Raw genomic sequence first — 12,651 nt, 5'->3', positions numbered from 1 at the left:
AATTTACATGACATTGCTTTATATTATGGAGGAGATGGCAACTGCTTATGTGGTTAGGCTGCCAAATACTTTGCATTATTACAAGGAATTATCTCACTCCTTTTTAAAATTTCTTTTCCCTGATACATTCTCAGGCCAGTGATGTTAGCTCCAGGATGTTGATATTTACCAGAGAAAATGGCCCAAAGCTATAAATGTGACTTTCTATGTAGAGGGGATACTTCATGTAAATTATTTTTGGTTTTGCTCAACTGTGTCTTGTCAAAAACGACAATTTATCTTTCTCCAGGGAGAGAAAAATGTTGAGGTTTTTAGTTTTGTGGTTTTGTTTTTGCTTTTTTGTTTGTTTGATTTTTTGTTTGGTTTTTTGGTGGTTTTTCCCCAATAATTAATTATTTTCTGGAATAATAACTTATTGTGGTGTCTATACCAAAATCAAGTACCAGCAGTGAGTGAGCACCAGATCTGTATGCACCAGACAGCCTGAGCTTGCAATGCAATGATTTAACCCTGAATTTCTTGGGAGCTTGATGTGTTTTGAGCCAATTGGATCAGAACTGGCAGTTGCACTTCAGATGCAGCAACATTGATCTCCTTGATCTCCTTTTTGAAAGGGTATCATGAGTCAAGGGCTCCTCTGGCTGCTTTTCCTGCATGGGGTTGGATCAGGGCCAGAAAAAAATGCCAGCTGAGAGAGAAGAAGGGCAGCTTTAGTTTTCTTTTTAATTTCTTTGGTGATTGCAGGCCAAATTTGGATGGAATTTATAGATTTGTCATCCACAAACACTGCATGATAATGGATTCCTGCTTGGGCTTTGCATTTGCTTAAAGACAGTGGTGCAGAGAGTGGTGACAGAAGAGGCAAGAACTGTGAGAGAGGATGGCTTTAGGCTCACAAAAGTTATCTAGCAGCCCCCAGCTGCAAGAACATTAGTTTCATGTTGCCAACAAGACAAGAGTGAAGGCATTGGTCTTACTGCAATGAGGGAGAGGGGCTGAAGTTAAGGACTTTTTATTCTATTTATCCACTAGCTGCATGTATGAGCAAACCAGATATTAAAAAGATAATTTAGAAAACGCATTATACTAGACATTTACCTTTCATGGAAATCTTAAATTATTTGTGTTTCTCTTCAGTAGCTTCAAAACTGCATTGAGCACTGGAGATGAAATAGAAGAGTTTCTATTTGTGGCTCTTTGAGATTTCTCTCCGATGTTCCATTCTTTCCATTTTCTTCTTGTCCAGTAAAGTTCTAATTCTTGTTTATATCAGTCTTTGTTGTCATGGAAATATCTGAAGGCTTTGAACCTACAATCATTATGTGTTTATTGTGGAGAGAAGAAGAAAAACAGATTGTAAGGTAGAGATTCATTTTAAAATGATGCTTCTCCAAAACACAGAAAAGCAAATTCAGGTTTTTTGTATTACATCCAGGGACAGAAGGTGTTTTGACTGCTGTTATAAATGTGGTTTAGAGCAGGAGGTAGCACCTGGTGTATGCTTTCAAAGGTTATGGTTTAGCAACTCTCATCACTGAAGAGTGCAGTTGGAATAGCACTAATCCAGCTTAATAAAGTCAAACACAGAATGAGCTCAAATTACTTTACAGATGTTTATATAGCAGTAGTATCTGCAAGCAGACTTCAAAACAATGCTAGTTTATTAATCAGCAAGGCTGTGCTCTGCAGTCACCAATTCTGAGGTTTAGACTCAGCTCACTGGATCCCACCTGGGCATTGTGTTCCTCTTCCTCAGCCTCACGCCCAGCTCCAAAGAGAACCTGGGTGCAGTGGTTCCACCTTCCACCACCCTGGAGTGGCTTGGGCACTGCCAGGGATCCAGGGGCTCCACAGCTGCTCTGGGCACCCTGTGCCAGGGCCTGCCCACCCTCACAGGGAGGAATTCCTTCCCAACATCCCATCCAGCCCTGCCCTCTGGCAGTGGGAAGCCATTGCCCTTTGCCCTGTCATTCTGTGCCCTGGTGAAAAGTCCCTTTCCAGCTCCCTTGGAGCCTCTGGAAGATGCTGTAAAGTCTCCCAGAGCCTTCTCTTCTTCAGGCTGAACAAACATCTTCTACTGTAGCTTGGTAATGGGTAAAGATCAGATGTTTTGCTACTAAATAAGAATTCCCAGTGCTTAAATAATTGCTAAAGTCCAGAAACATGAGAAGTACCTCAAGGGAAACACTCAGAATTTTGTCCTCGGGTCACAAGATCATTTTCAGGGATTTTTTTCAGTTTACTGCTTCCAGATGCTGCTCACCAGCTGGGACCTGGGAGCCAGTCATATGGAATTGCACAACATGGCATTGCTCAATGGTTTGCATTTTGTTCTTTGCATTGCAACCATCTCTGGCATTTAGTGGATCATATCTGATACCAATCAATGTCAGGGAAATGATCTAAGACAGGGCTGTCATGGAAGCCATAGGATGACACCAATAATCACTGTGAGACTAAATATTTATAAAAACGTTTTATATAAAAGTCATGTAGAAAAATTTACAATATTCACATATTAATGCAATCTATAAAAATTTGCTACATATGTCATTCAGCATAAAGTGAGATGAAAAGTGTGAGCCAGGACACAGCACAAACAGAACTTGCTATATTTTTCCATTCTTCTTTAAAGGTGTCCTGTCTGATATCCCTTGATAATCTTCCCCCAAGATAACATCTGGCAAACATGCCTTCAGATCACTCAGAAAATTACAATTTGGTGTGATTCCTGTTGCAATGTGCTCTGCATGCAGTGATCAAATCTGATAGTAGGGGTCAGTCCTGTGCTGAAAGCACCAAGCCCAGTCCATCTGCAAGGAGAACCTACAAAAGTCATTTCTGCAAGGTAACAGACATACAGGTATGCAGGGAATGGCTCTGTTCTCCAGCCCTTCTGGCTGGGAAAGAATTTCTGATTTCAATACTGAAATGAGAGAGAAAACTGTAGAAATGTTTTCTGTTCTCTGTCAAAACAGATGATTTGAGAAGGAAGAAAACCAAAGTGTTCCAGTAAATGGTGAAGAGTTTCACATATTTGATTGCCACTGAACCCAGCACGTGTGACACTGTCAAACAGCAGGCAGAAGTTAAACCTCATTATTTTCAGCTTACTCTGGTGTGTTTCTTGGCTCTAACCTGCCAAAAGAAGGGTATTCCTGAAATTCCTCTCTTGCTGCTTCAACACAGTGTTTGAGTGAGCCAAGGTGCTTGTCTGAATGGCCAGATAAAGATGGGCTGTGTCTGTTAATCCCCTGCTGCTGATGGGCAGGAGGATGAACCGTGCCTGTTTACTGCTGAGGCCCGTGTGCAGGGGCTGCTGTGATTTAATTACAGCATGCAGGTGAATGGGAGGGTTCCCACGGCAACCCCAGTGTATTAAAAAAAAAAAAATAGCCAGACCTTATCCTGCATCACAAGTAACATTTGCAGAACTGTCTTCCTTTCCCTCCAATTTTATTTTTCCACCTTTCCCACTGTTTCCTGCAAATCTGGGCAAAATGCATTCATGGTGCAATTTGCTATTCCTCCACTGACAATGCTACAGATGTGCTGATTTACACTACCTGACTTTTGCTGTGCATTGAGCCCATACAGTCTAAACTTTCAAATCCTTTTAATACAAAATAGTCATTTTCATTGAGTTAAAAAATATACTGTTCATTTTTTATAAAAAAAGTATTTTATAAAAAAACATTGTGAGAATTTTCCTCCCATTCCTAAAAAAAAAAAAAATCAAATAATTACAGCATTATCTAAAGAAGCAGCATATTTGTAAGTACAGATAGTTGTGCCTGTTTTCCTCCAAATGTTAGTCATTGGGGCGTGTTATTCTACATTACATCCTACCAAACACAGACCAGTACAAATAAACATGGAAGAATCTTGTCATGCCTAAATTGCTGCAAATTTCTCACAGAATTCAGTATTTACAGAAACCCACCTTTTTGTTTTTTTTCTGGATCCAGTTCTTGCTGTCAACAACTGTAACAGCAACTGCATTACTGAACTTATTGGGAGCCTGGTGAGATGTCTGCAGCCGAGTAATTAAGTAAATAGGCACTGTTACAAAATGTTGATCAAAACACAGATTGATTTCAAAAGCTCTTCAGTGCCATTCCAGCAGCTGTTCTTATGTACAATATCCTGCACAAGACAAATGTGTTTACTCAAGACATGATCCTGGAGAATGCTTAAGCACATACTTAATTTCAAGCATGTGGATACCCTGGTGTAGTCAGACTGCTTGTGTGCTTAAAATTAATTAGGTGCTTAAGTGCTTTGTTAGAAGAGATGAAGATGTGCAGCTTCTGCAAAACTCCTGTTCAAAAAAAATCAGGAGAAATTCCACAGGCACTTGGGTACAGTATGTACAAAGGTTCCTGATATATTCAAGACAGGGTCCAAAGGAGAACACAAATAGAATTTGATATGCAGTCTCAGCCTTGAGGAACCAGACGTGGAGCATCCACCATCCCTGGTGCCACAGCTGAGCCAGCCTGGAGCATCCCTGCTGCTGGTGAGCCCTTACCTGCCCAGGGCTCTGGCCAAGGAATCACCTGAGGGCTGTGAATCCCTGCCACATTCCCAGCCTGGCTGCCTGTGCCTGCACAGAGCATTGCCACTCACAGCCAGCTGCTGCTGCTCTTCCTGGCTGCTGGGACAGAACTCGGCACGCGGTGAGTGAGCTGAGAAAGGGCAGTCTGCTCTTTTTGGTATTGATGCAGCTTTTGCTTGTGATCCCTTATTTTATAGGAATTTAAGCTGTCCTGACTAGAAAACACTGGGCCATTTGGGATCATGACTTTCATGTTCTAACTGATCATAAAGGCTCCAAAAAAACTTGCTTCTTTGTCCATGTCAACTATGTCACTGTTGCTGACAGAGACAAAAATCCTGTCCTCTCTCTTCAGCTGGAACACACCACCTTGATAGATGGAATAAAGTCCATATTCTGCCTTTTTAGACCAGCAGCTTGTCCTTGCACTCTTCATGAGCAAAATGGGCTCAGGGTAATTAGTCAGTTTGTAAACATACTGGACAAGCTGTTTGGGGTTTCTGATTTGTCCCAACAATTCTGAGTCCTCGTTCTCGTCTTCACGGAAGCGAAAGTAAATTTGTGAGTAGATGTAGTAAAAGCCTGTCTGGGGTATCACTAACTCCCCATTTCTCAGCTCCACGTTGTAAAGGAAGGAGTGGCCTTTTCTTGATGGTTCCCAGTTGTTTATTTTGTGTCCAATTCCTCTTCTGGGCAAGGGATTTACTTGGGAAAAAAAAAGAGAGAAAGAAATGTTAACTTTAAAAATGGGTAGTGAAGCCAAGTGTCTGCTAGCTGAGGAGCCTGGTTTTTAATAACAAAATAAGAAACCTGCTCTTCCCAGCAGTTCATAGATCCATTCTCACAATAATCTGATGGTCCATAAGTAAGCTTAATGTGGGAATTAACAAGAACTGCCTTTATTTTTAATATTTGTGCTCCCAAATAAGGGGGGAAAATTATGTTTTTACTTAGTAACAAAGTTAAAATATCCATTAGTGTCTGATACCCTCTGAAGCTGCAGAAAGCTGAGCAAGCCCTTCATTAGCATGGCCTGAATGTCAAGTCTCTCCTGTCTGTCTCACATTTCTAATAGGTCTGTCACCATAGCAGCTGGGACTCGCACAACCAACAGAAGGAAATGAAAGAAAACAGGGAAACTTAACACTAGGAAGGACATCTAAATAACACTAGGAAGGACATCTAAAGTTCTTTTTCCTCCTAATGAGGGTTCCAAAGAAGAGCTAGGGAGGTACCCAGAGGAAATGGGCTTTCTCTCTCTTTGGTGGGAATTAGCAGGAAAAACACAATGTTTGGGACAGGACAATTTTTTTCCTACTACTAACCCAACACAAGTATTAAAAGGTGTTTTGAGGCTAGCAATGGGAGAGTAATTTAATTAATTTTGTGGTCTTTAACTGTGGTTAAAGGCTTCTCCTTACTGCGTGAGGACAGGGAGCTCCTCCTGCTGCTGCTGGCCGTCAGGTGCGCTGCGATGCGGCGGACGGGACCGCGCGGCTGCTGCCCCTCCGAGTGTGGCAGGGTCAGAGTCTTCTCAACTGAAGGGCAAAAGAAACCCCACATCAGAAGCAATGACTTTAGAAGGCACATCTGTTCCACCTGACTTGATTTTTAGGAATAGCTATGTCACTTTTTAATTGACTGAATCGTATCTGATTGTTGGCTAATAAGGGTCACACTTTTACACTTGCTCATAAAAATGTCTTCACGTGCCTCTTTATTCTTTTTCTCCTCCCTCTGCCTTCAAGTTACTGACAAAATAACCCACAGTACTCAATTTTATGGTTAAATATTCCCAATCTCCCTGTGAATTTCCACTTGGACGCTGTAATGCTTTCACTCAGCATCTTTAGTGTGAGCTTCAGCAGAGCCATTCCTTAACTGATCTCTGCAGCTCTGTGCTGCATGTTCCTGGGGAGGGCTTTTTAAACATCCCCCATACACATGGGACTGAGATCCAGAGGCTGAGTCCTCTGCATTCACCTTGGTTACCTTGCTCTAACCACTTGACAGTAATTCTGGCTCCTGAAAAAATTTACCTTCTAGTAATAAGTAATCATTTTTTGATGACTTGATGCCAGTGCAAGATCTTAGATCATACAAAGATTTGATGCCAGTTTTCTGCACTTTAAAAAAAATCAAGTCATTACACATCAAGTGCCCCCAGCAGCTCCTTTTTACCACAGATAATAAAATTATTACAATACCGTTGATTGCAGATATGTTTTCCTCGTAGCTTCTTGACATCATCTGCCAACAAACACAGTAAAAATGAATTAGCTTGTCAGCTGGGGCTGACAGGGGCAGGAAAAAGACACACCATTTTTTACTCATGAATAAAGAGGATTCTGAATTTGATCAACAAGAAAACGGGGGGAAAAAACACCTATTAATATGCTGTAATAGGTGATGAAAGGCATAGGAAAACATTTTCAAGAGCTCAGGCATAAGTCTATTGAAAAATCTGAATTTCATGCTTCTCTCAAATAAGAGAAGTGTCCAAGCACCAGTTTCCATTTGCAGAATACTTGGCACTGTGAACTATATGGTCTTAGATCTCAGCAATTAAATTTAATTTATTTTTGTACCTCTACCTATCTAAGATCTTAATCCAGCATATTTTACTTTGTGCATTCCCCTTCTTCATAACTGTTTGCTGACTGCTGAAACAAACCATGGACAGTGATGGAGCAGCAGCAAGTGTGGTGATGCCTTACCTGGGTGGCTAATAAAGCCTGTATTGCCAAATGTTGGTGGCTTTTGTCCTGCCACATTTTTACTTATCCATCTATCCTGATAGTAATAGTAGTATTAGCATAATTGTAACTTATTTCTGGCACCCAGCCTACTTTTTTCTAAGCAATCAGGGAGCTAGCAGGTATACTAGATATGTAAACATCCACCAACTAAAACAATGCTTTCTCTGTGCGGGAGTTTAGGGACTTCACTGGCAGAGCTTCCACCAAAGGAGCTGAGATCTCTGAATACAAATAGACAATCTGGTTTGGACTGCAAGATCTGTTTTTGCCAGGAAATTTCAGCCAGGAGATAATTTCTGTGGATGACCTTGTTTATGTGCTGGAGATGGGATTTTGAAAGCCATTCCAGAGGATTTTAGCCCCTGTGATTTTTCAGCCAGACTGACTTTGTCCTCTGTAGCCAAAATGATGTGTATGGTGTGTAAGTCACTCAGGAGGTGCTCTTTGGGAAGGTGCTGTGTCTGATGCTGTGTGCCCACTTGCTCTTTCCTCCATCACTGCCTCACACAGCTTGTGACTGGACCACTCCTTAGGCACCTTTGTACCTCTCCCTGTGTTACATTTAACCTCATTTGCTCTCCCCAGCCTCCTTGTTTTTTCAAAGAGGCAGTGACAGCTCTAATAGCACCATGACTGTATCGTCAGGCAGAAACCCTTTACCCTGAGGTATTTCAGATAAGCCAACCCATCACTGGAATTTGCTTAGTAAAAGCTGATAGTCTTTGCTTTAGTATTTCCTGAATGCGGTGAAACCACTTTTATGGGTTGTTTTTCCCTTTGCTTCAGTGCAAGCACTGCAGCTGGAGCTGTGGCCTGACCATTGCTTTGCAATAAAACAATCTGAGCCTCCTTTATTCTGCTATTAGGATTCCTTCAGCTGTAACAACACCAAGCACACTGCTCCCAAATACCTTTTTAATTAACTTTCCCAGGTGCCACTTGACTTTCCAGCAGGGATCAGCTTCTCTGTCCTCACCCTCGATGAGCTCCAGGTTTTGGAGGGAGTTGCCGATCTCCTCCCCGGTGAGACAGGCGATGCCGCTCCTGGAGTACGAGTCCTGCAGCTGCAGCACAGGGAAAAGCCAGCATTGTTCATCCAGCTGTTTGCAGCTGTGATATGTCACTACGTTCACTAACTGCTAAGAAACACACTTATCTTTTCTCTGAAGTATGGTACAAGTAGTATATGAACAAGAGGATTTAATTCATCCTGATCTGACATATTTAAATATGAGAGCATACCTCACATGCAAAAATATGCTTGCATTATCTGCATAGACATAAATGCAGTATCCAATATTCAACTTAATAGGTTTTGTGAAAATTCAACACCCAAATCCTTGATGTTGGAAAGTCTTTAGATTCTCTAGTTCTGCATTAGAAACATTTCTTTAGACAGATTATTGAGGATGAAATTCAATATTAGACAGATTATTGATGATCAAATCAAATACTAGAACTTAAAACAGTATTTTCTGCCAATTGCATTTATAATCCAGACCTTTGCTGTTATATTTATCTGTACCTTATCCTCCCCATATCCAGATTAGGCTCTCTCCTAACACCATTTATCCTGATAATCCAGACAATTGAGATGACATTTGAGTCCAAATAAAATTATACTGCTAGATGTTTTTGACATGAAAATATCAAATTTCTGTATCCTCTAGTCATGGAGAAAACATTTTTGTTTTCTGCAAAGACTGAAGAGACTGGCAAAACTCCTTTTGGCTCCAAGGGAATGTGACTGGGAGGGTTTTCCTGGAGGAAATCTCTCAGAGCTCCCTGCGGATGCGACTCCAGCTGGCGCTGTTGGTTAGTGTGGGAGCACAGGACCTGAGAGCAGCCCTTGTTTGCTCTGACCTGGGCTCCTGCTGCAGCAGCCACACACTGGGCAGCTTTGTGCAGCCAGCAAAGCACTCCGGAGGGAACAGCAAGAAACATGCAAAGCATTCAGATGGAATCCTGGCAGCAGCATTTAAATTTCACTCTTTTGTTGTGCTAAAGAAGCTTGGTTTGCTTTGCTAAACAGATGCATTTTTTCCTACAAGCACCAGTTTTTAGCTGTCCTTGAGACTGGGGCATTGAAAGCAACAGGTGAATTTTCTCCTTCACTCTCCATGCCTTTCCTGGCTGTTAAAAAACAAAGGTGTTTAGGAAAGATTTCCTCCTACAGGGCCAGGAGATTTCACCCCCTTCAAGTCCCACCTTCAGTTTGCAGCAGCAGATTCCACTGAGCTTCAGCTAGTACTTGAAATGATGTATTTTGGAGGCAGCAGAAGGAAAAGTGTTTGTGAGGGTTTCTGTGTCCTTGCCAAGGAGTGCAGTGGTATTTCTAAATCAGGTTTCAAGAACTCCAAGTGATTAATAATACGTGCTCATTAAGGTAAAACTACTGGCTCTGACCCATTTAACTACACAATGAGCTTCTATAATAAAGTAGTTTGACGAGTTTAAGATAAAAAGCCAGACACAGGCAAGTTGTGAGGTTACTGTTTATTCTCTTGCAGGCTCGTCACAGCTCAGCTCCCAGCTCTGCCCTCCCATCTGGGAGCAAACAGCCCTGTGCCTCTGCCTCCACCTCACCTGCTCACTTTTCCTCAAAACAGCTTCACTCTCCTGGCACTGGAACCTTTCTTTGTGTGCAGTTTGAAACCTCAGGGAATGCAACCTTGCAGCAACACATGATGGAACCGAGGGACTGATATTTCTCTTGTAAGATTTACTCAAATGAGGTTTACCTGCAGCACTGAACCCTTTGAGGACACAACTCCTGCAGGAATCTTATGTTGTAGAGCCTCTCTCCTATGTTAGGAGTGGTTACTGGACTTGAAATAGGAGGAAGCCTGAGGTTGTTTTCCTTGCAGCCCTGCATCCTGAAGCATAAGAACTTTATTGTCCTAGTACTTCCTCTTAAAGCAAAGCAGTTACACAAATGTCATACTCCTAGTCCTAATCAGGTTACTACAGCTGTAGTGGACAAACCCTGCTAGTTACCAACATGCTTTTTGTAAAGATAGAAATACCTGCAGTCTGTGCAGCCACAGTGATTTGGTGAAGGTGTAGAAATGCAGGTATTGTGAACAAAAAAAAAAAGGGAAGAAAAATGTGCAGATAAAAATCACAGTTTATCTACAGAGTTTATTCCACATGTACCACGTGGATGTGGAGTAGCAGGCTGTGCCTAGACGAGTTTTTTCCTGTTTATTGTGCACCAGAAGGCAGATGCAGAAATATGTTGTTAAGGTACCCCCTCCAGAGCCAATAACCTTTTTTGCAGTCCAGCATATCTCTGGTTTATTCCTTCACAACAAATGCAGGCTTGTCATTCTTCAGGAACTGTGAGTTGTATTTTGGGCAAGTCTCTGGGATGTGGTTGTGTCCCAGGTGTACGTGTTTGAATAGAAGGAAGGAAAAGATAAGTGTGGTTACTAATTACTTACATCGGCACGTGTATTAGCAAGGGACTCTGTACTGTGTGCATAAGGAAAGAAGGATGCCTTTATATATTTTTCTTCATTAGCAATCATGTAACCTGATTTCACAAAATAAGCACATTTCTGTGACTCCCCCATTGGACAGCCACAGCTACAAATTCAGCAGGAAAATCTGTTTTATACATTTTGAAAGTATGAGCATTGGCTCCTATTGCAGAACACTCCCTTTGCCTCACAGAGAATTCTGACATCTCAGAAGACTCCACCTATTTAAGCTAATGTGGAATGAACACATATATTGCATAATATACATATCTACATTATTATTAATAATGTAATTAATTATGCACTCCTGAGTGCTTATAACAACAGTAACTTACATTTATGCAATATTTTCTGAAGCTGTAGATGTACAGAACACTTACCTGCAGGTAGATTTACCTGTGTGCCAGGAGTAACAACATCCAGGCACAGCAGGACAGTCAATTTGGGGTAAGACACTCAAGGAAACCCTGAGTACAAAGGGTCCTTGAAAGCAGGACCACACACACTGGACTATCATCTAAATTCAACATTCTTGGAGTGTAAATTATCTTTCCCAAGAAGTGGGAAGAGTTAAGCAGCAGCTGCCAGGCCTCAAGGGGGGCTGTAAGGAGACCAAAGCATCTAGACTACACAATGGATTCTTTGAAGTTATTCTGGCGAATGCAGCGGTGTTCGCCGTCTGGTGCAGTTCCTTTAGGATTAGTCACAACCTTGAAACCCTGTATTATCCTACGGGAAGCATCCACGGGGCACTCGAGTCCTCCTCGGCGGTGCAGCTGACAGACAGCGCCTGTTCCACCCAGCCCGCCCGCACCGCAAAAGTGATGAGGCGGCGAATTCGCGCTCTAATGGGAAACACATTTCCTACCAAAGCGCCGAGCTTTGTTTTCTCGACTCTGACACTCCGTATCAGCCCCGGCTCTGAGCTCTCTCCCCTCGCACACCGCGCTGCAGACAAAGGGGAGCAGCGAGCGGAGCTCTTCGTCCGCGGGGCCTCAGCCCGGCCCGGCCCGGGGGTGCTGCGGGATCCCCCCGCCCAGCGAGCCGGCCTGTCCCGGGGCTCCCCCCGCCGCCGAGCCCCCACAGACCTGTCGCAGCTCGCTGGAGAAGTACAGGAAGGTGACGGCCACGCACACGGACTGCAGCAGCACGGCGGCCACCAGCACGGCCCCGCAGGTCTGCGCGGGGCTGGGGCCGCCCGCCGGCAGCATCCTGGGGCTGGCAGGGCCGGGCTGGGCCGGGCTGGGGGCTCCGGGGCTGCGGGGGCTCAGGGCCGCTGTCCCGCGGCGAATGCAGCCCCGCGCTCAACCCGCCCGCCGGGGCATGGAGCGGGCGGGGCGGCGGGAAGGACCGTGAGGGATCCTCCCCGGCCGTGCCCTCCTCCGCTCTGTTCCGCCTCCTTGGCTCCCTCCGTGCCCTCCCTCCTCTCTATTCCAGCCCTGCCCTCCTTGGCTCCGTGCTCTCCCTGCTTTCCCGCCCTGAATTCCCGGGCTGTGCTCCCAGGTGCCGCCTCCCCGCAGTGCGAAGGGATCGCTGCGAGGATGGGCGGTCACCGCTCTCAGCGCTGCTGGAGCATCTCCGAGCAAACTCTCTGAGAGTTTGCCACCTGAGAACTGTGGAAGCTGGTTTTTCTAAAATTAAGGCTCTGGTTATGTGCGCAGAGAGGCACGGAGTTTTCTGAGTCCACGTTGTGTTATAGAGTCTTAGATTGGTTTGGATTGGAAGGGACCTTAAAGTTCAGCTCGTCCAACCCCTCACCATGGGCAGGGACACCTTCCACTGTCCCAGGCTGCTCCAAACCCTGTCCAGCCTGGCCTTGGGCACTTCCAGGGATGGAGCATCCACAGCTTCT

At 44.0% G+C, this 12,651-nt stretch overlaps 1 protein-coding gene across 2 annotated transcripts; it reads right to left on the bottom strand.

Annotated features, from left to right (window-relative positions):
• Window positions 1–885: 885 nt before the first annotated feature.
• TNFSF10 (TNF superfamily member 10) lies at window positions 886–12,103 on the bottom strand. Of its 2 annotated transcripts, XR_009275149.1 has the most exons (6): window positions 11,888–12,103; window positions 8,229–8,381; window positions 6,766–6,808; window positions 5,980–6,096; window positions 3,944–5,263; window positions 886–1,309 (listed from the first exon to the last, which is right to left on the bottom strand). XR_009275149.1 is itself a non-coding variant. In XM_058812017.1 (5 exons), the coding sequence occupies exons 1-5, from the start codon at window positions 12,008–12,010 to the stop codon at window positions 4,815–4,817; spliced, it is 885 nt and encodes a 294-aa protein (XP_058668000.1). In that variant the 5' UTR covers window positions 12,011–12,103; the 3' UTR covers window positions 2,150–4,814. The 2 variants fall into 2 exon arrangements, 1 of the variants encoding a protein (XP_058668000.1); XM_058812017.1 differs by lacking the exon at window positions 886–1,309 and having other exon boundaries at window positions 2,150–5,263.
• Between the last annotated feature and the right edge of the window lie 548 nt (window positions 12,104–12,651).

Source organism: Ammospiza caudacuta, chromosome 11, assembly GCF_027887145.1.
Source record: "Ammospiza caudacuta isolate bAmmCau1 chromosome 11, bAmmCau1.pri, whole genome shotgun sequence".
NCBI classification, from domain to species: domain Eukaryota; kingdom Metazoa; phylum Chordata; class Aves; order Passeriformes; family Passerellidae; genus Ammospiza; species Ammospiza caudacuta.
This window is presented reverse-complemented; position numbering and strand designations above follow the sequence as displayed.